General features: G+C 44.1%; 1 protein-coding gene across 1 annotated transcript in view; it reads left to right on the top strand.

Annotated features, from left to right (window-relative positions):
• Positions 1–20,879, top strand: part of LOC144754771 (flavin-containing monooxygenase 1-like) — a 531,164-nt gene that overhangs the window by 123,624 nt on the left and 386,661 nt on the right. The window contains exon 2 of the mRNA XM_078642974.1: positions 13,149–13,337. Within this exon, the coding sequence (XP_078499100.1) occupies positions 13,149–13,337 (189 nt within the window). The remainder of the gene's footprint in view (positions 1–13,148; positions 13,338–20,879) is intronic.

Consider the following 20,879-nt stretch of genomic DNA (forward strand, 5'->3'; position numbering starts at 1 on the left):
TCAGGGAACAGGATGTGTAGCAGATGTGGCAGTAACTATCATGTCACAGACTCAAAAAATGGTTGGGCTATTGGAAGGAGTGTAGAAGGCGTGGCTGTAAAGGTCATTATGCCAGGATGTGTAGGGAAGTCTATAAAGGCAAATTAGCATGTTGTCAGATGAGTTATCTAGGGGGATTATACATTGAGGCCCAGTAGAGTTTTATCGGTTGAGTCATCTAAGGAGGTTGAGGTTGGTGATGAAGAGATATTGTATGCTGGAGAATCAAATGTAGAAGACCAGCGAAGGAATAGGCCCAAGGCAGAATTCCTCACCAGGAACAAGAAAGTTGATTTGAAGGTGGATTCAGTGTTATTATATACTATATGACCCCAAAGTTTGTTCCAGAAGGAGTGGCCTAATGTAAGATTGTTGCTGAAAGATATAAATCTTGCAGGGTATCAAGGAGAACAGATAAATATTGTGGGGTACATGTATACGGACATTCGCTTAAAAAATAGGCTAGTAAAAAACAAAAATTATATAGCTGAGTCAGGCCCACCCATTTCAAGTTGGTATCATCAGTATGATCTCCATATTAGGATTGATCCTCATGCTGCTGTACAGGTAATGGTAGTAGATGAGTTGAAAGTGCAAGATATATTGGAGGGTACCAAGGAGGTGTTCATGGGGGCAGGTAGGGCACTTGAAGGGGTATGTACATAAAATAAAAGTAAAACCCAGGGCTATACCAGTTCAGCATAAGGTTAGAAGAGTGCAGATAATGGTGAGATATGAGGTGAGGAAAACGTTGGATGAAATTTTGGGCAACAGAGTTATAGAATCTGTAGAAACATCAGCTTGGATTTCACCAATGGTTATCCCTGAGAAGGCTGATGGCAAATTGGGCTTTTGTGTTGACTTAAGAATCCTTAACCAGAACATTGTTTCTGATACTTTTCCATTACCAAATATAAATGAACTGTCTTATTGTTACAAGGTGGAAAGTAGTTTTCAAAATCGGATCTAGAGCATGGAAATCACCAAATTCTATTGCATGATTCTTCTAAACACTTGACAGCTTTATTGTCCCAAAAGGTGGGTTCCACAGAAAAAACAGTGGCTTTTGCGTCAAGCAACTTGACTGCTGTTTAGCACTTCACTTTTAAATCTACTCCTTTGAAAGCTGTAGACACGTGTGCACTTTCTTAACACAAATGCCAGTGAAGTCCTTTTAAGATCGGAGGCTCCTCCCACAATGGGTGTGTCACAGCATTGCTGCCTTCTTCAACTCAGCTCTTCACTCCTCATTCATGTTGTGCTCACACAGCACCAAGGTAAGCACAATTATACCTCCAGTGGTTGTAGCACCCCTTTAGTATGTGTTTATGGGGCCTTAAAATCAAAGCGTGTACGGTCACACAGCCTACAACCATCAGTAGTTGGGCCTGATAGAATGCTCCTCAAAAACTCTGTGCTCGGCACAGTCACACACGCGGTGGCCTAAGTACTTCCCCGGAAATTGTAACGAACAATAAGCAGTGCTCACCAAGCATGAATACACACTACAGTGGTCAGCTTCACCAATAGTAGTTTGTCCCACAATGTCAGCACACATAAGCACTTATCAGAGGGCTTCCTGGACATGTAGGTCCTTAACCACGTTTTAAGAGCGTGACACCCACTTGGCTGTAAGATTATCGTCAGAATAGGTCGTAATTACATCCTGAAACTTCTTTGCTTGTCCACACATGTTTAATTCACATACAGCTCTTTAAAACGTGGTGCCCCTCTTCAACAGGCAGTGCAACTGCCACAGCTACTGGGCTGCCAGGACAGTACGATGACAACAGAACCCTCAACTCTGAAGAATCTATAAGTTGGTCTAGCAGTACCCACCTAAATAAGATCTCAACAGGAAACTTCATATGAAAGATAAGAAGGGAGATGGATAAAGTTAGATATTTTTATTTGCTGAGAGATTCTCCTGATAAGATAGGAACCATCTCAGAAATATATAATTTATATATTTATATATAATCATTCTTTCAAAAGAAGAATGTTTAAAGTGGCAAACGGTGCCAAAAACAGGTTAATAAATGATAAGAATAGATTATCCTTCCTCCAATTTGCACAACGTACGATTCAGGGATGAACAGGGGAGTACCATAGGTGCCCCCTCAAACCCCAACTGGAGGCCACTGTCTGAAGGGAGCCTCCAAAGTCGCTCAGCAACAGAGTTTTCATGTCGGAAAGCCCAGCATGGAAACCCTGCCGGAAACCAACATCATAGTCTGAACGGCATAAAACGCCGTCCATGTGGATTACATGCCAGTTCCGACTGGCAGACGGGCTTCAGATGTCTTGCCAGTTTCAAAACCGACAGCCTCCATTGTAATGAGGCTGTTGGTTTTGTAACCACAATCAGGCTTGGAAAGCCTCCGAAATGCGTTGGGAGGCTTTCCGAGACACATCGTAATGAGGCTCTCAGTATTAGTCATGTTTTTTGGTGGATTGATTAATTTTTATTTTTTCCCTTTGCCATCAAATAAACTTTTCTGTTATTTTCTTTAGTGTTGTTGACATTAGGAGTGGTCGCAAGGAAAGTGTTTTTTTAACCCACAGTTTGGCTTTTTCAATGATTCCCCTAGTTGATGTTATGGAAAATAGGAGAGTGAGAAAGGAATAAGGTAGTGGGCTTTCCTGATTGGTTCAATTGATTCAATATTGAGAATATATTCTTTACTACTTACAATCTTACATGCATAACAACATGGAGTCCTGGTATAGGCTTTACAAGTCAAGTCAACAAATCTTTATACAATTTTCAAGAAACCATAAAAGAGACATAAAAGTTCATACAAACAGTTATTCAGTGAGATAATAAATAATTGAAATCAAAATTCCTACAGTGTAAATGATCATCTTCAAAAGTGCAACATCTTTGAAAATAGCCAAAACGTTCTAAACAAAGGTCCGGCTCACAATTCAGCCCTTCACTGGACACGCCTTCTCTCACCATTTATTCAACCCTCCATTGATCTTCCACAACTTAATTCAGATTTAAGAGAACAACTTACCCCTAGAACGTAGTCTCGAGTCCCTAGGACCTGTACTTACAATAAAGCATCACTACATTTCATAATGCTAGAACCCTATGAAAAGATTTTAGTAATTGAATAACTTAAGTTTTATGATATTTTGAAGAAAACAGAAAATGCTGCAAGGACTGAGAAGAAGTCCCATCACAAGGATAGACAGATAAACTGGATCTCCATTCATGAACCTACCCCTAAAAAACATACCAATCTGCACACTGTGCCATCTCTAAAAAAGAAATGGAGCGATTTTTCCCATTTTGTCAGATCCAAAGAAAGATAAGGTGTAAGAGCTTGAGATGCCAAGTTAATAAAATAAATCTTCACAGATATTTTAGTACACTCCCGGTCCAGACGCTGATTTTGACTGTACTCCCTAAAGCTATTCTTCACTAACAATTTATCTGATTCGGTTAAAGTGAGTGGTTCTTGGAAATTGATGGGTAATCCTATGTCAATGAAAGATCTGTGCCAGGGAATAGAAAAACATATATCAAGTTCAAGGCAATCTAATAATACTTCCATGGTAATACTGACCTTATTGTTTGTCCATATGCTAACCCACAAGAGCAGCTGGCCAAGCCTCACTGTGTCAGAAATGTATGGCAAGTTCATTTCAGAATGTAAGATAAAACATGTACCCAATGGTGGGAGGTTCAAAAGTCACCTACAGATATTGTTTTCTTCTATCTGTAGGGCCACTGGATTTGGTATCCCTAGATCCCTGTCCCGTACATGAGCGCTGGAGTACATTGATGGTTATAATTTTTTATGAACAGTACATTGAGCCCTTAAAATTTGAGTGTGTGAGATTTAGGATGGCCCTGGCTTCCCTACTTAGCTGGATACTTGAAATAATGTGCTGGGGCTGCCATGAATCACCTGAGTTAAAAGTGACCCGAAGATAATTTTCTTCCTAGGCCCACACACAATAATGTGGGATTTTCCACGATTATTTGATAAATTGAAACAACCCATAAACAAATCAAAGGCTTTCACTAAGCTTCACAGGGCTCTTGGAGTTCTCACCATCAAGACAGTATCATCAGCATATAAGAATGCCAGCATTAACCTATTTGCAATATTTGGTACATCAAGTGTGATATCTCCCAAAAAAGGACATAAGTGGTTAACATATAGGATAAAAAGAAGGGGAGCCAATATGCACCCCTACCGGACAACCGCAGGCTAAGTTGAAAATGTTGGAAGTCTCTCCAGCAGCTTAGCTGATAAATGTTCGTGCAAGATGTAAAGAAAATTTACAACTGCCTCTTCAATGCCCAGATCCAATAACAATAACCAGAGCTTGGTCCTTTTGACAGATTGAAAGTGGTGGTCAGTTCCATGAAACCTAGGTACAGTGGGCCTCATCTAGCTATCGTGCATTTGCCAAAATTAGATGTAAGTTAAGGCATTGCTCCACCATACCCAGCCTAGGACGAAAACCATATTGAAAGGGGAATAACATATTATTCTGGCTAGACCAACTTCTTAAACGTTTGAAAAGAACTCTGCCAAAATCTTTGCTGTCCTGTCTATAAGAACTATAGAGCGATAGCAAATCAGCATTTTCAGGTCCCCCCTAGATAGGGGCGTTAATAGACAGCGCCCAGGACCCCAGAATTTTAGAACTAAAATAGATAATAAATACATTTGTGAGCAAGGGACCCCAGAGTTCACTGTTACATTTTATAAGGTTCATCGGAACCCCGTCAGGGCCTGGAGATTTCCTACTCAAACTTAGGTTCATTGCTTCCACAACCTCACTTATTGACAGTTGAAAAAGGGGGCTGAGTTACAAAGTCTGAACTTAATAAATTCGATAATCTCTTATCATCCTCTATCTGATACATAGTGCTAAAATGGATTACCCAATTATGCAACAGGATAATAAAGGGTTGGTAGGAGCACCTCTCCTTTTGAAGTTATTAACTGTGCTCCAAAATACTTTGCTACATTTACTCAAGTTGCTCAAGTTGTTCCCAATCTTTGCTATCTAAAAAGGTTTCCTATCCCTAATAGTTAGCTTTTAACTTCTCTTTGCTTCTGCAATTGCCTGTGAATCCCTGGGGGTTGAAACAAGGGCTTTTCGTAAACGGCGATTGGTCTCAGAACAGGGTCCATCAAACCACCATGGGCATTTCGGAATCGGTCTTATTGACTTCATTGAATGGTTCCTCGTGCCTATACTTAGGGAGTTGTACTGAGTAAAGTACTTTACCACTCTCTTCCACTAGACAACCTAAGAACAACAATACAAATGCAGCCGCTAAGATGTTAGGGTGATCTAAGGTTCTTTAAGAAACCAAAACAATCTTAAGCCTTCTTTAGAGTGTTGGGAAATCTGCCAGGGAGGTACCCATATGGACAAAAAACCCTCCCTCTGCTATCAAAGCATTATGGCCCACTCACTGTGTCTCTATATCTGTATACCTTGAAAACCATGGGAGAAAATCTCTGGTAACAAAGATATAGTCAAAGCAGAGGCCCAGCTAACACCTCAATAAAAGGGTAGGATATGGTTGTCTCCTCTAAAATAAGTGACCAAATCCACAAAATCGAGCTCTGCTAGATATTGTCCCAGCCTAAACCCCCTCTTTTCAGCGAGGGCCTCCCAATTTGCAAAACTCTCAATTTGTAGTTCCTCTGGATACAAAATAAACTTTGCATTAAAACCACCATGGACAATATATTTTGGTGGAGCTGCAGCTTTATCCAAGGGGGCAGTTAGATTGCTTAAAAAACAAAACATTTTTTTAAACAAACACAGGTAGACTTAGAGAAGTCATTATAAAAATTGAACAGATTCAATCGAAAAGTACTTAACGTATTCTTAATATGCAAAACTTGAAAGTTGACGCTACCAGAGTCCATCATTGCCACTTTTAGATTGAAATTCATCTTAAACCACACTGAAAGCTCGCCACTGGCTCTCCCATGCATGGAGGGCGAGGTGGGACTGGAATAAACTGGCAAAACCTTCCCATGTAGGGGGTGGGTTGCCCAAGTCTCCTGAAAGGCAATAACGTCACAATCAATAATAACATTAAGCCAGTCAGGGTTAGATACCTTTTCCTTAAGACCTGCCACATTCCATCTCATAAGTGTTTTGGGGGTCTGCCACCACCAAGTGCCCCACAGCCTGCTCTTTCCGGGGCGGAAGATCCTATGTTGGGCCCTCCAGGCCTGGGTGGTGCAAACCTTACTAGGGGTCAGTCAATGTCCGACAGAGCCTCAAATCGGTTTGCGACTCGGACCTGGAACTCACTCTCAAATGTTCCCCGGATGTGGGTGTTGACATCCCCTGCCTTATAGATAAAGACCCTGTAAATGAACTTGGCAAGGGTTTAAAGCCATCCACATTGAGTGAGGGTATCAGCAAGGAATGAGGGGGGGCAAGGATAAGCGGGCCTATAAAAGAAAAGGTGAGGTGCCCCAGGGATAGAGCTCCTCCTTAGGTCTTTACACAAGTCCCCAAACAAAAGCCTCTGCAGCAGCTATGGGGACCTGAAATTAATGATAACTCAGTCACCCCTGGATTATACAGGCCCTTGACCAATCCAACCAACCTGCCTGACCAAAGATTTTGTGAGCAAGGTGGAATGGAAAGCTTGGTGATGCCAAAAGCAAAAAGGCAAGCTTGGATTCAATGGCATCGAGGCAGTGACTTAAAGGGGCCAACTTGATTTGCAGTAGCTCATCCATTTTTCGGTAGCAGCCCTTCAAGAACTGCATGCTCTCACTACAGTCAGTTTGCATATCAGCATACCTCATAATAGACTGAATATCCCGCTTAGGGTTCTTGGTTTTAACTACTTTAGCAGGGCTTTACAAGACACACACTCAACATGCACATGGAATGTCATTGTAAGGTTCTGGGTGTCTCATACAAGTCTTAACATATTGCTGATATCAAACGTGTATCAGACACAAGATGCAACCACCCTTTGGATGATAAAAAATCATCGTAATCCATTTTTAGTCAATTTTTGTTCGGACGTTTTATTGAGTTCATGAAGGTAAAAACACGGTGAACTTCATTGTACAAATGCGTATGTTTTGTCTCATACAAGTCTAATACAAGCGGAAGATTATACAAGTGGGTCCATAGGTGCCACGCATGTTAACTAAAGCATCCACTTTGTCCACCCTTTCAGGCCTCAGAACCAGCCTATGGACTTCATTGTCAAAGCCCAGATCTAGGCCTCAGCACACACACTGAATTAGCAGGTGAGCGGTCCATAAAAATCTGAGTCCTAGATATTCATCAATTTGTTCTTGAATATCTTAGAAAGTACTGAGTTGTGCAAATGAGAGTACTCTAAATGTATGCTTTCAAGGCAGTTACAGGAGATAGCCATAATATTTCATGTAGCCATAATATTTCATTTTCTTGTGGAGACACTGACTATCTTCATTATCCTAACCTCACTCAGAGTTTCCCACTTGGTGTAGTAGAATAAAGTTACAAGATGCAGCCACGATCCAAAAAAATATGTATGACCATTGAGCCACCTCCATACAGGTACATAGCAAACCAAAGCAAAAATAGAAATCCAAAGCTCCCTTTAAGAGATCTACATTTTCCAGCAGGAAGGCAAAAATTAACCAAAGACAAACTACAGTAGTACTTAGACTGGAACTAAAATTCCTAAACAGGCCCAGTCTTAATGAAGACTCTGCCCTTCCCCCTACCAGGTGACAACTCTGAAAATCAGAAAACATTGACATAAAAAGAGGGCAAGAGGTTAAGGCATTAGGGATGCAGACAACCTGGTCTACCATCAGACAAAGTAAACGTAATCAATTATTAAGAAGTAAGGGCCTCATTGACAGGTTTTTGATGCAGGGCAGTGCAGTAAGTCACTTTGCTGGGCTGGCCTGCGTCAAAAGGAAAGGACCGTAATGCGTCATATTTATGATATACGGCTAATTTATGTCCTTTCCCCCTGCTCTGGTGCCATTTTGACTGCATTGTGCTAATGCAGGCACCCTTGCACCTTGGTGCAAGGGTGTCTGCATTGTATGAACAATTGTTTTTGTGCAGGAAGGGACACCTTCCTACACAAAAACAATCAATGGAGGCGTTTTTCAACACCTTTGTGTGCTGCAGAATGGGGAGAAATATAATTATTTATCCTTGTTATGCCTTCTTGGGGAGGTGTAGACTTTTGACACATTGCTAGGTTTTTTTGGTAAGCTTATTAAGGCTGCCAGACCGCTGCGCAGGTTAGATCTTGCACCAGCGCGCTTGTAACTGCTGTGGATTTTTTAACTGTGTTGCTTTTAATATTATTAGCGCTGCTGGCATTACGCTACAGAGCCACTAAAGGGCTCCACTGACCGTGCTGCTATTCCTTACCGTTTAGGGGCGCATTGTCAGCTCAGGCTCACCCGCATTTAAATGGTATTCTCACCCGCACTTGGCGGGATACAGTTAGGCTAGCGGGTCCGACCGCCATCTTGGGTTGGGGTGAAGGCGAGGAGCACTCCGGGCGCCATCTTGCTGAGGGCAAGGGACGCCGGAGGCGGACTTCCGCTCGGTTGAATACCTCATTAGGATGGAAGACCAAGCTCGCAGGGGTCACGCGCAGCGGGCGCGTCGTAGGCGCGCCGGAGGTGCGCCAGAGGTAAGCCCGTTTGCGCCCGTTCGCGCAACGGGCGCGCCTAGGGCCGCTACCTCTGGTTATCTGCACTTATCTCGCTTGGTCCATTCCCGGATGGATTTGTTGGAACTAAGACCGTCCCAGGCTCCCCTGACACAGAGGGCCACTGATCTATCTCCGCCCCAATCTCTGTCGTGTGGGCTGCTCAACGTTCGATCGCTTTGCAAGCACCATACTGAGATTGCCTTCCTGATCGACTCCTCAGGGCTGGACGTGCTGTTTTTAACCGAAACGTGGACTCGGGAGGACTGCCTAGTTGAACTGGGTTTGGCTTGTCCCCCAGGCTTTAAAATCATCCACACCCCTCGGCCGAAGAACCGTGGTGGTGGAATTGGTATCATTTATCGCGAAAAGCTGGGTCTTTTCCAGCTCAAAATTAGCGAGGTATCGGGGTTTGAATTGATGGGGTTCTCCATTAGAAATCTGGAGAGAACACTGATCTCGGGTGTGCTGTGTTATCGGCCGCCGGGCTCGGCTCCCTCTCTATCAGAGTTTCTTGATCTAGTGTACGACCTATCAAATACCCACTCGAAGTTGTTAGTCTTGGGCGACTTCAACTTATGGCAGGGGGGTCCATCAGACGAAGCGTTTTCGTCTCTCTGCCAAGCTCTTGTTGATATCCAACTGCAGCAACTGGTTTGCTCGGCGACTCATAGGGGTGGTCATGTCTTGGACTTGATTTTCGCTGACGTTCAATCGGCAGTGATTAATGACATCTTAGTCCAATGCTGGACCGATCATGCGCTTGTGGCTTTCTCCCTATGTTTAGGGGACTTCTCCTCTGAAGCCGCCGGGGTAGGACTCTCGAAATTGGGTAGACCCTGGTCCCGATTGCTCAGCTCATCTCCTATGCCCTCCCTAATACCTGCTAATTTTTGCCTGAGTAATTCGGTGGAAGAAAGTTATTCCTCCTTGTGCCGGTCCATTACTGACACGCTTGATAAGGTGGTGCCCCTCCGTAGATCTAGAGGGAGAGCGAACCGGGCTTTTCCCTGGTACACGGAGGAGTTACGACAATTGAAATTGAGCTGTAAACGTGCAGAGAGAGTGTGGAGGAGGGAGTACTCCACCTCGGCAAAAGCTTCGTTTAGGCTCGCACTGAGAGGCTACAAGGTACAGATTAAGCGGGCCAAGGCGGCTTTCTTAGAAGCTTCCCTGACTCAGGCGCCCAATAAATCCCAAGCCTTGTTCAAATTTGTCAGGGACCTGTCCCACCCTGCATGTGCGGCTAACACGGTTCGTGCGTCGCAGGCTCTTTGTGACTCGTTGGCGATTGCCTTCGAGGAGAAGACTGCTAAGATCCTAGAGGGTCTAACGCACCCCTTACCTGCTGTTGTCGGCCCGGGAGCTCCGGTTGGCTCGTTCAGTCGACCCCAGCCAACTGCTCTCAGCACTGGCTTGGGAGCTCCGACCGAGTCATCCAGTCAACCCCGGTCGACTGTTCCTGCCCTTCTTTCAAGAGCGCCTGGTACGGGAGCTCCGGTTGACCTGCCCAGTCGACCCCAGACGGGTGTTGCTGACCTTGGTCTGGGAGCTTCGGGCAGCTCATCCAGTCGACCCAAGACGACCGGCTCTGCTCGTATATTGGGAGCCTCTGGTGTGGGAGCTCCGGTGAGCCTGCCCAGTCGACCCCAGACGGGTGTTGTTGACCTTGGTCTGGGAGCTCCGGGCAGCCCTCCCAGTCGACCCCAGCCGAATGCCCCGGACCTCTGGTTGGGAGCTCCGGATACCCCCTCCAGTCGACCCCAACTAAGGTTTTTCCCTTCTCCCTCCTTTGAGGAATTCTGTAATGTGGCACATATGGTGTCCTCGGGGTCCCCGCTTGACCCGCTGCCCCCCAAATTTTGGAAGGCTTTCCATGCAGAACTTTTCTTGCCTTTGTTCTCGATCTGTCTCCAATCTTTGGAGTCGGCATCGGTGCCAGAGTGCTGGAAGCTAGCAGTAGTGTCACCTCTGCTAAAAAAGCCAACCTTGGACCCGGCCTGTCTTTCCAATTATAGGCCTATCTCCTTGCTCCCTTTTCCGATTAAGATTCTGGAAAAATGGGTGACCCGCTCACTCTCAGGTTTCCTGGAGAACATCGGCTGGTTCGATGAGGCCCAGTTTGGCTTCCGCCCCGGACACGGGACGGAGTCCGCGCTGGTGACCGTGTTGGACAACCTTCGTTCGCGTGTCGACAGTGGCCGGGCAGCCTTTTTAGTGTTTCTCGACATGTCGGCCGCGTTCGACACGGTCTGCCATCGGACCCTTGTCAGGAGACTGGAGGAGTGCGGGGTCACTGAGGGGGCTAGAGACTGGCTGATATCCTATCTTGGTGGCAGGCAACAGTTGGTTTCACTCCCGCCATTTAGCTCTGTGCCAAGGAGGGTAGGACAGGGGGTTCCACAGGGCTCGGCCATCAGCCCTATACTGTTCAACCTGTACCTTCGCCCTCTAGTCCAGCTAATAAAATCTTTTGGTGTCTCGGCATTTAATTATGCCGATGACACCCAGCTGGTCTTTTCTCTGGAAGGGAACAATGCGGTTTCGCTGGATACTTTCCATCGCTGCATGGCAGCTACAGCGGACTGGTTACGAGCTAACTTCCTACAATTTAATAGCTCCAAGACGGAGGTGCTCCATTGTTCCACCGACCGGATTCCACGGGCACCTCCAGAGAACTTTTGGCCTAGTACCTTCCTCAAGCCAGTGGTGGCGGCGGAATCAGCCCGTAACCTGGGGATGATCTTTGGCCCTAACTTACAGCTTGACATACACGTCAATAAAACTACTGCTACGTGTATGATGCTGCTGCGCATGTTACGCAAAGTTCTTCCCCTTCTCCCCGCTCAAGCCAGGCCGGAAGTAGTTCGTGGGACCATACTAAGTCGTCTCGACTACTGTAACGGGCTGCTTCTGGAGGCCCCAAAATATCTGACGGGGAAGTTACAGCGGGTGCAGAACATGGCCGCTAAGCTGGCTCTCTCCCGCCCTAGGTCCAGCTCCTCCACTCTTGCCCTACGAGATCTACATTGGCTCCCGGTAGATCTGCGGGTACAGTACAAAGCTGCTTGCTTGGTGTTTAAAGCTGTACACCGACAGGGCCCTATTCCTCTGCAAAACATGTTTGCGTGGTATCTTGCTTCGAGGCCCCTCCGCTCTTTGTCGGCGCATCTTCTTGTGGTTCCGAGGTTTCATAGAGTGAGGATGGGTGGCCGCTCCTTCAGCGTTGCAGCGGCCAAACTTTGGAACTCCCTGCCACTCTCCTTGAGGAGTCACAAGGATTATCTTCCATTTAGGAAAGCGCTAAAAACACACTTATTTCCAAAAACGGTCTGAGCGGCTAAAGTGTACTGTTTCTTGATCAAGCGCCAGGATGCCCTTTGGGTGACAGGTCTCTGCGCTCTATAAATACACAAAATAAATAAAATAAATAAATAAAAATCCTTGTAAATCTGGGAATGCATTAAAATCCATAGGTGTTGCATGGGAATTCCCACCGTAATGCCCATGGAACGCCTCTTTGATGCAGAGTAAGGCAATGGAGCGTCTTGCACCACTTTGCCTTACTCCATATCTACGAGTCAAGGAAAAGACAAGTGAAGTGGCTTTGCGGGGCCTCATAGATATGGGTCTGCACTCTGCACCTCCGGTGAATCAAAAAAAGTGACGAATCGGCGGCGCAATGGGCTTGTGAATAAGCCCTTAAGTGTATTTACTTTTCCTATAGCTATAATTCTGCCATGAGAGTTTAAAGCTGTAATGTTGGTTTAAAGAGGGTTTTTGCACAACCAAGAGGAAGACAATATAGAGAGGAACTAGAATTAAGGAAGACTCAGTAAGGTTAAGGAAGGATTTGACCCATAGAATGAGGAAAGGCTGAAGAGGGGATAAGGGTTAAGAGGTAGAAGGGAACATAAAACGAAGGGGAAAGTGAAAGCCACAGTGTAGTTAAAGATTATGGACAAAATGATGAAGAAGATGAGGAAGTTGAGGAAGATGAAAATTTCTGGAACTGGAAATATTCGTTTGGCAAAGTTGGAGGGTTTGTAGGAAGGACAAATGAAAAGCGGTGGGTGATGCTTTAGCTACACACAGAATATAACATTGTATATGGGTGTCAATGTAGTATTAGGCAGAGGTATGCTGTGTTGTGTGAAAGCTGTAACAATAAAGAGAGCTCAGCAGGGGTTGTTAATGATGTCACGGTGTTGCAGTGGTCTTCTAGGGAATAAAGAGCTAGCAATTACGATTTCATACTAATATATTTCTGCACAGTACATTAGAACATGTGGTACTGTGCCTGGTCCAAACATTCACGGTTCAAGGTCCAGCAAAATAATTCAAGGGAAAGTGTGTATGTGCTCAGTATGCCATCCTGCTGATGGGCTAAGAAACATTCTCTTTCTTCTTCTGGTTGACACAGGAGGAAGTGGAAGAAGGAATGAGCAGCATCTACAAGTCACTTGTGACAAACGGTTCCAAGGAGATGATGTGCTACAGTGACTTCCTGATACCTGAGGACTTCCCTAACTACATGCACAACTCCAAGTTCCATGAGTATCTCAAGCTGTACGCAGAACACTTTGGCCTCTTGCAGCACATACGGCTCAAGGTGAGGACAGGTGGTTCCTTCTGGGGATGATGGCCTATATCAGGTGCCTTGAACAGGTGGCTGAAAAGGTAGAATGTATTAGTCTTGTATTTATTGGACATAGAATATACTCTTTGACAATGTGCATATCTCATTTTATATTGAAAACTAATGGTAGAATATTACTTTTTCCAGGACTTCAATAATGTCATGTTCAGTAATCAAATATTCGTTATGTGATATTGCTTTAGTCTTTCTTTGCAGGAGAACTATATACAACTATACTCTGTATTTTATATTGTTTAGGGTTATAAGACATAACAGTGCATTTAGTGCACAGAATTTAAATAGGAGCAGGCAATGAAAACCAGGCTTATCTCTGGAATAATGTAACTATAGTCACCCATCCATTTCTATTTTTCTATCTCCTACGTCTTTTTTTGTTTGTTCACTAGCTTGTATCACATTCAAAGTATAATGTGTAACTTTCAAAGTTATAGTTAGCTTGACTTTTCTGTAAGGCCTACACTCATACCACTCCTGAAGGAAGTATTCTTCTGTTTTCCCCAGAGAATCTGAAGCAATGTCCACAAAGAACTCTGTAGTAAAGTCACCTTTTATTTGTGATCAGTGTAGTTTTTTTGCCTTTTTCTGGACACTATTTCTTTTGGTTTTAAGACTCTGCGTAAGGTGACACTGACATCCAATGCCAAAGTATGTGTGCTCATCCCTAAAATGGTGCTGTGTAGTTAGTATCGCCAAAGTGATGTATTCAATTTTCCAGTAGGAACATTGTAAGTTGGTGCAGTAATTGCACAAGTGGCATGGAACTCTGTAAGGCTTTGTGTAGGAAAGGGGAGTATTATGTGGTGATGCTTGTTAGGCTTCACCATGTAAAAACTCTCACAGACCACAAAGATGGTCCTTGGATTCACAATAATAAATCCTTAGCTCAGTTCTGGAAGTGTGGCACAGAGTAGTTCAGTGTTAATAGAGGGACATGTGTTAAGCATTTTAGAGTACCAACATGGACGATAAGTGATTGACACGACTCAATAGAAATCCAACAACAATTTATAAAAATAAAGTGTATTTTCTCTTAATTTAGACACCAAAATGAATGTGATCAGATTCATGGAACCGGAGGAATGGATTTTAGAAGAAAACCTAAATCACAGCAATTTAATACTGCAGAACTTTTGCATTGCGGTCAATGGGAAAAAGTGGTAGTGACAATCGGTCATCTGCATGTCGAGTTGCATGGAACCCAAGGAGGGTTGAAGTGATATGGGTCCCAGGACTATGCCACTGCAGTCAGTTGAATTTTACCTGGCCCATGAAACACGTGTGCAGAGTTGTCCTGTCTTCCCTGGTGCTTAACGGTAGCTGCTGGAGAACTGCTTTTTATCAATTACCCAGTGCTGCAAGGAACAAGATGCAAAATCACAACAACTGGGTGGTTGCAAATGTCTGTCAAACACTGGAGTTCACTCCAGGTGCAGCACCGAGTGCAGTGGTCGGTTACCGGACTGGCGACCAACAAGCCTTGGAATCGGAAAATCTTGGAAAAAGGTTCCTAGGCTTTTAGTCTGAGGGCATTTTCTCTTGCTTCTATCACCCTTTTGTAGGCCTTTACCTACAGTGGAAGACTACAGAAGCAGACCTAGGCTGCTTGTGGAGTGAAAAGAATTGATCAATCAAGATTCTCAAATTCGGAGCATGTACCTATTGATCAGCTCCACTCCATCAATGAAAAACACATGAATAAGGCAACAGCATCCATTTCCAAACACAGGTACAATATTTTAATCTATTGTATCAATTTCAACCAAGAATATGAAATTCAAAACTTCAATTTGTAAATCAACACAAAAGTATATACATTGCCCCGTATAAAGCGTGCAGCATAGCAAAGGGTGGCAAGAAATGTGAAAGTGATTAAAGAAGAAGGAAAATGAAAATCAAAAAAGGTGAAATACAATTACAATAATTTTGAATCAAATCGAAAAGCGAGTCAGACTCAATGTGAGAAGGAATAATATCAGAGTACTGAACATACCAAAGGGATTAGAGGGTGATAATATCAAAGGTTTTATGGTTAACTTACAGAAAGAATTTATTCCTGGCATTGATGTAGTCACTCTGGAAGAAGATATACTGCAGATCCACAGAGATTCTTTCTCAAAAGGGACGGCTAGGAAGAGTCAAAGAAATATTCAGATTAATTTCAAAGCACACCTTCTTAAAGAGAAAATGCTGACAGAAGCCCCCAAGGCGGGGCTATACAAAAGGAGAGTGGACCTTTCGAATCAGGTCATACATTTCCAGAACCACATAAGATAGACAATGGGAGCTAGGAAAGTATATTCAGGAACTCTGATCATTAGGAGCCACAGCCTAGATGTGCTTACCTGCTACACTGATAATCATATGGAATACAATGCATACTATAAAGGGACCCTAAGAAAGTGGGAATGCTAGTGGAACAAATGAAAGCACACCAGAAATAAATTAACATCACAGAAGACGAAAGAGAGTTTAAATGGGTAGCTTTTTGAAGAAGTATTCAATGGTTTTTGGAGGGTCAGAAAAAGAGTCATATTTAAAGCATTTGCATTACTTTTAAATGATTACGCATATCATGCCAGACTACCTAAAGAAGAAATTCAAGTTGTACACCCACCAGAGGTCTTTAAGATCTTCCACTGCAAGAAAAATCTCTATCCCAAGATTCAAACTATCCTTAGGGGGAGGTAGAAGCTATGCTAATAGTGCTTTCAAAGTCTGGAATAGTCTATCTTCTCACCATAAGGTCATTGAGAAACTACTCCTCTTTAGAAAAGCACTTAAATTTTTTCTCTTAACTCATTAAGGGTTTTAGACCTGGAAGTGTTTGGGTTTCAGTTGAGTCAGCACCAAGACACCCTCAGGTATTCGAGCACCTAAGAAATTATTTTAACATGACATATATATAATCCACTAGGAGGGTGGCAGTGGTCCCTAATAGAATGGGGAGCACACAGTGTTGTTTAAATGCCCCTCACACACCAACAGGCCCCTTGGTGTCATGCTTCATCATTGGGGCCTTCGCACCCCTCTACGGGATGCGGCGTGCTACGACAAACGACTACGTAGGAGCACTTGATAGTGAGCTATGTGAGGGTGTGTATTGAGTGATGTGAGTGAGGTGAGGTGAAAAAAGTGAATAAAAAATACCTGGCACTAAGGAAAAAAAAATGTTATTCCGTCCTTGGCTGGTATTGGTAAAAAGTGCAAAGACTGGTTGAAAAAATACGTACTAGGGTATATCAACCAACAACAGTGTCAACATGTTTCGGAGCACAAGGCTCCTTCTTCAGGACGAGGATATGCACTATTATCCTCACCTTACTCACATGAAATGTGAAAGTGTTCAAAAAGACTATTTAATAAAAAATACAATGTGTAATATACCTATCAATGTTTTAAGAGAAGGTATGCTCGTTGCGCCCAATTGGCGTTTTGAAAAAAATCTGTAAAAGAAAGACATAATAAATATACTAGTCGGATGTCCAGGAACATAATAAACATGCTAGTCGGATGTCCGGGAACATGAGGAAAAAGTATTTCTTTTTTAATAAAGGTATGTCTACAGAACTCAACTGTGGTTCTGGTACCCTGTGAGAAAAAGACACTATACGGGGGACACACAGCCCTAGACACACACGCATACATACATGCAATCTCCCTGATATAAATGGGAAAAAAGAATGGTTAGCGATGGTGCAGGCTTACTTAAGTTCAAAACTCGGAAAGGCCTCATGAGTAAGGGTGGGCGTAGTTCGCGAAGTAGCGCTACGCGAAGCTACGCAAAGTGCACTTCGCACTACGCGAACTTCACGTAGCACTACGCGAGCTGCGTAGTAGCATGTTCGCACTGTGCAAGATGCATTTTCAATGATTGCACAGTGCGGACAAGCATCCGGCACTGTGCAAGCATTGAAAACGGCATCTTGCACTGTGCGAGCTGTAGTTTTCTGCTGCTCGAGGAGATTATTACTCGAGCGGCAGCTTTCTCAACGCGAACAGGTAGTTTCTCATTGAGAGCGGTCGCGAGCATGCGCAACCACTCACAATGAGAAACCTGACCTCCTCGCGTTGAGAATCTCGCCGGGATGTCATTATGCTTGCTCGCGGTCGCGAACATGACATTCAGGACCGCGAACAAGCATAAAATGACCTCTGCACTAGGCTACGCTGCACTACGCATGTTCGCACTGTGCTACGTGCCGCTCGCGTAGTGCGAAGTTGCAAAAACTTCGCAAACTCCGCGAGCGGAGCGTAGTGCTTCGCCCAGGCCTACTCATGAGCCTATGCGTAGTATTGGGGGTATCACTCTTCGTTGCCCAGTTAACAACCTAGAAGATAGTAAATAGCTGTATTATGGGAGATGAAGTAGAGATTAAATAAAACCAGGTTACTGATATGTGAGAGGCATCCTCAGTCTAAACTCGCCCTACTCACGGTGACAGCAAAGAACGATCGCCTGCCTTCCCCTCAACGCTGCTCCGGTGAAGTGAGCTGTTAAGGCAAAGGCTCGCTTTTTATACTCAATGATGTAGTTAATTAGTTGGAGTAAATTGGATAATTAGTAGCGGAAAGGAGCCCATATAAGGTAAAAATACCCGTTTTATTTCCGGTAATGCCTGTGATTCTTGGAGCTGCGCTCGGCATAGTCGCGCTGGCTCGGCGGCAGTGTATCACGGGACGCGCATGCGCAGACTTAGTTTAGTGATTAGAGAGCTGCGCATGCGTCAAGCCCGAACGGCCAGCGCATGCGCAACCGAGTGATACTACAGAACCGAGTGCTGCTGATCTTAGTGGTTATATTGCATATCTCACTCAATCGTTGATCATATTACGTTCCATATGGAAGGAAAAAATAGAGGCGAATTAAATCCAAGAGGGATTTTTGGGGAGTGTGGCATATTCTGGTGGCCCAATTGAGGTAGTCAAGTGGACCATACATTTTACAATCAATGAGGGGAGGTGTTCATAACGCAAGGGTACAATAGGCCTCAATATATGTCATCAATAAACATAAGCGATCGTCACACCATTAGAACCATGAATACTCTGGTAGATAGCAATAAGATGCAATGTTGGATGTTCTTTCATCACTCATCATACCAGTCACACAGTATCAAAAAGTTAGCGTAATTGGCTCCAGGGAATGGAATCGTTAAGCCCTGTGTTGTCGGTGCCCAGACGGAACACCCAGCGCTGCTCCTTCTCCAACAGACCTGTGTCTGAGGGAAGTTGTTCGATCACTGTCCATTGTAATTCATTGACACAGTGTTGAAGTTCCAGGAAATGAGCTGACATTTTTGTGGTCGCCTTTTTACATCTAATGTTGCTCTTATGCTCATTAATCCTGACTTTGACTTGCCTCGTGGTCATTCCCACATACTCCTTGCCGCAGGGACATGTGATCAAATAGACCACATTTTTGCTATTACAGTTTGTGAACGTCCGTTGTTCCCAGCTCGTCCCTGCGGCAAGGAGTATGTGGGAATGACCACGAGGCAAGTCAAAGTCAGGATTAATGAGCATAAGAGCAACATTAGATGTAAAAAGGCGACCACAAAAATGTCAGCGCATTTCCTGGAACTTCAACACTGTGTCAATGAATTACAATGGACAGTGATCGAACAACTTCCCTCAGACACAGGTCTGTTGGAGAAGGAGCAGCGCTGGGTGTTCCGTCTGGGCACCGACAACACAGGGCTTAACGATTCCATTCCCTGGAGCCAATTACGCTAACTTTTTGATACTGTGTGACTGGTATGATGAGTGATGAAAGAACATCCAACATTGCATCTTATTGCTATCTACCAGAGTATTCATGGTTCTAATGGTGTGACGATCGCTTATGTTTATTGATGACATATATTGAGGCCTATTGTACCCTTGCGTTATGAACACCTCCCCTCATTGATTGTAAAATGTATGGTCCACTTGACTACCTCAATTGGGCCACCAGAATATGCCACACTCCCCAAAAATCCCTCTTGGATTTAATTCGCCTCTATTTTTTCCTTCCATATGGAACGTAATATGATCAACGATTGAGTGAGATATGCAATATAACCACTAAGATCAGCAGCACTCGGTTCTGTAGTATCACTCGGTTGCGCATGCGCTGGCCGTTCGGGCTTGACGCATGCGCAGCTCTCTAATCACTAAACTAAGTCTGCGCATGCGCGTCCCGTGATACACTGCCGCCGAGCCAGCGCGAATATGCCGAGCGCAGCTCCAAGAATCACAGGCATTACCGGAAATAAAACGGGTATTTTTACCTTATATGGGCTCCTTTCCGCTACTAATTATCCAATTTACTCCAACCAATTAACTACACCATTGAGTATAAAAAGCGAGCCTTTGCCTTAACAGCTCACTTCACCGGAGCAGCGTTGAGGGGAAGGCAGGCGATCGTTCTTTGCTGTCACCGTGAGTAGGGCGAGTTTAGACTGAGGATGCCTCTCACATATCAGTAACCTGGTTTTATTTAATCTCTACTTCATCTCCCATAATACAGCTATTTACTATCTTCTAGGTTGTTAACTGGGCAACGAGGAGTGATACCCCCAATACTACGCATAGGCTCATGAGGCCTTTCCGAGTTTTGAACTTAAGTAAGCCTGCACCATCGCTAACCATTCTTTTTTCCCATTTATATCAGGGAGATTGCATGTATGTATGCGTGTGTGTCTAGGGCTGTGTGTACCCCGTATAGTGTCTTTTTCTCACAGGGTACCAGAACCACAGTTGAGTTCTGTAGACTCACCTTTATTAAAAAAGAAATACTTTTTCCTCATGTTCCCGGACATCCGACTAGCATGTTTATTATGTTCCTGGACATCCGACTAGTATATTTATTATGTCTTTCTTTTACAGATTTTTTTCAAAACGCCAATTGGGCGCAACGAGCATACCTTCTCTTAAAACATTGATAGGTATATTACACATTGTATTTTTTATTAAATAGTCTTTTTGAACACTTTCACATTTCATGTGAGTAAGGTGAGGATAATAGTGCATATCCTCGTCCTGAAGAAGGAGCCTTGTGCTCCGAAACATGTTGACACTGTTGTTGGTTGATATACCCTAGTACGTATTTTTTCAACCAGTCTTTGCACTTTTTACCAATACCAGCCAAGGACGGAATAAATTTTTTTTTTCCTTAGTGCCATGTATTTTTTATTCACTTTTTTCACCTCACCTCACTCACATCACTCAATACACACCCTCACATAGCTCACTATCAAGTGCTCCTACGTAGTCGTTTGTCGTAGCACGCCGCATCCCGTAGAGGGGTGCGAAGGCCCCAATGATGAAGCATGACACCAAGGGGCCTGTTGGTGTGTGAGGGGCATTTAAACAACACTGTGTGCTCCCCATTCTATTAGGGACCACTGCCACCCTCCTAGTGGATTCCATTTTGTTTATTCATGATGCCTAGGGAGACTGGATCCACTTCTCTCTCTCTCTCCCCCCTTTTGTTATAGTTCCATATATATAATC

The sequence above is a fragment of the Lissotriton helveticus genome, chromosome 1_1, assembly GCF_964261635.1.
Source record: "Lissotriton helveticus chromosome 1_1, aLisHel1.1, whole genome shotgun sequence".
In the NCBI taxonomy this organism is placed as follows: Eukaryota; Metazoa; Chordata; class Amphibia; order Caudata; family Salamandridae; genus Lissotriton; species Lissotriton helveticus.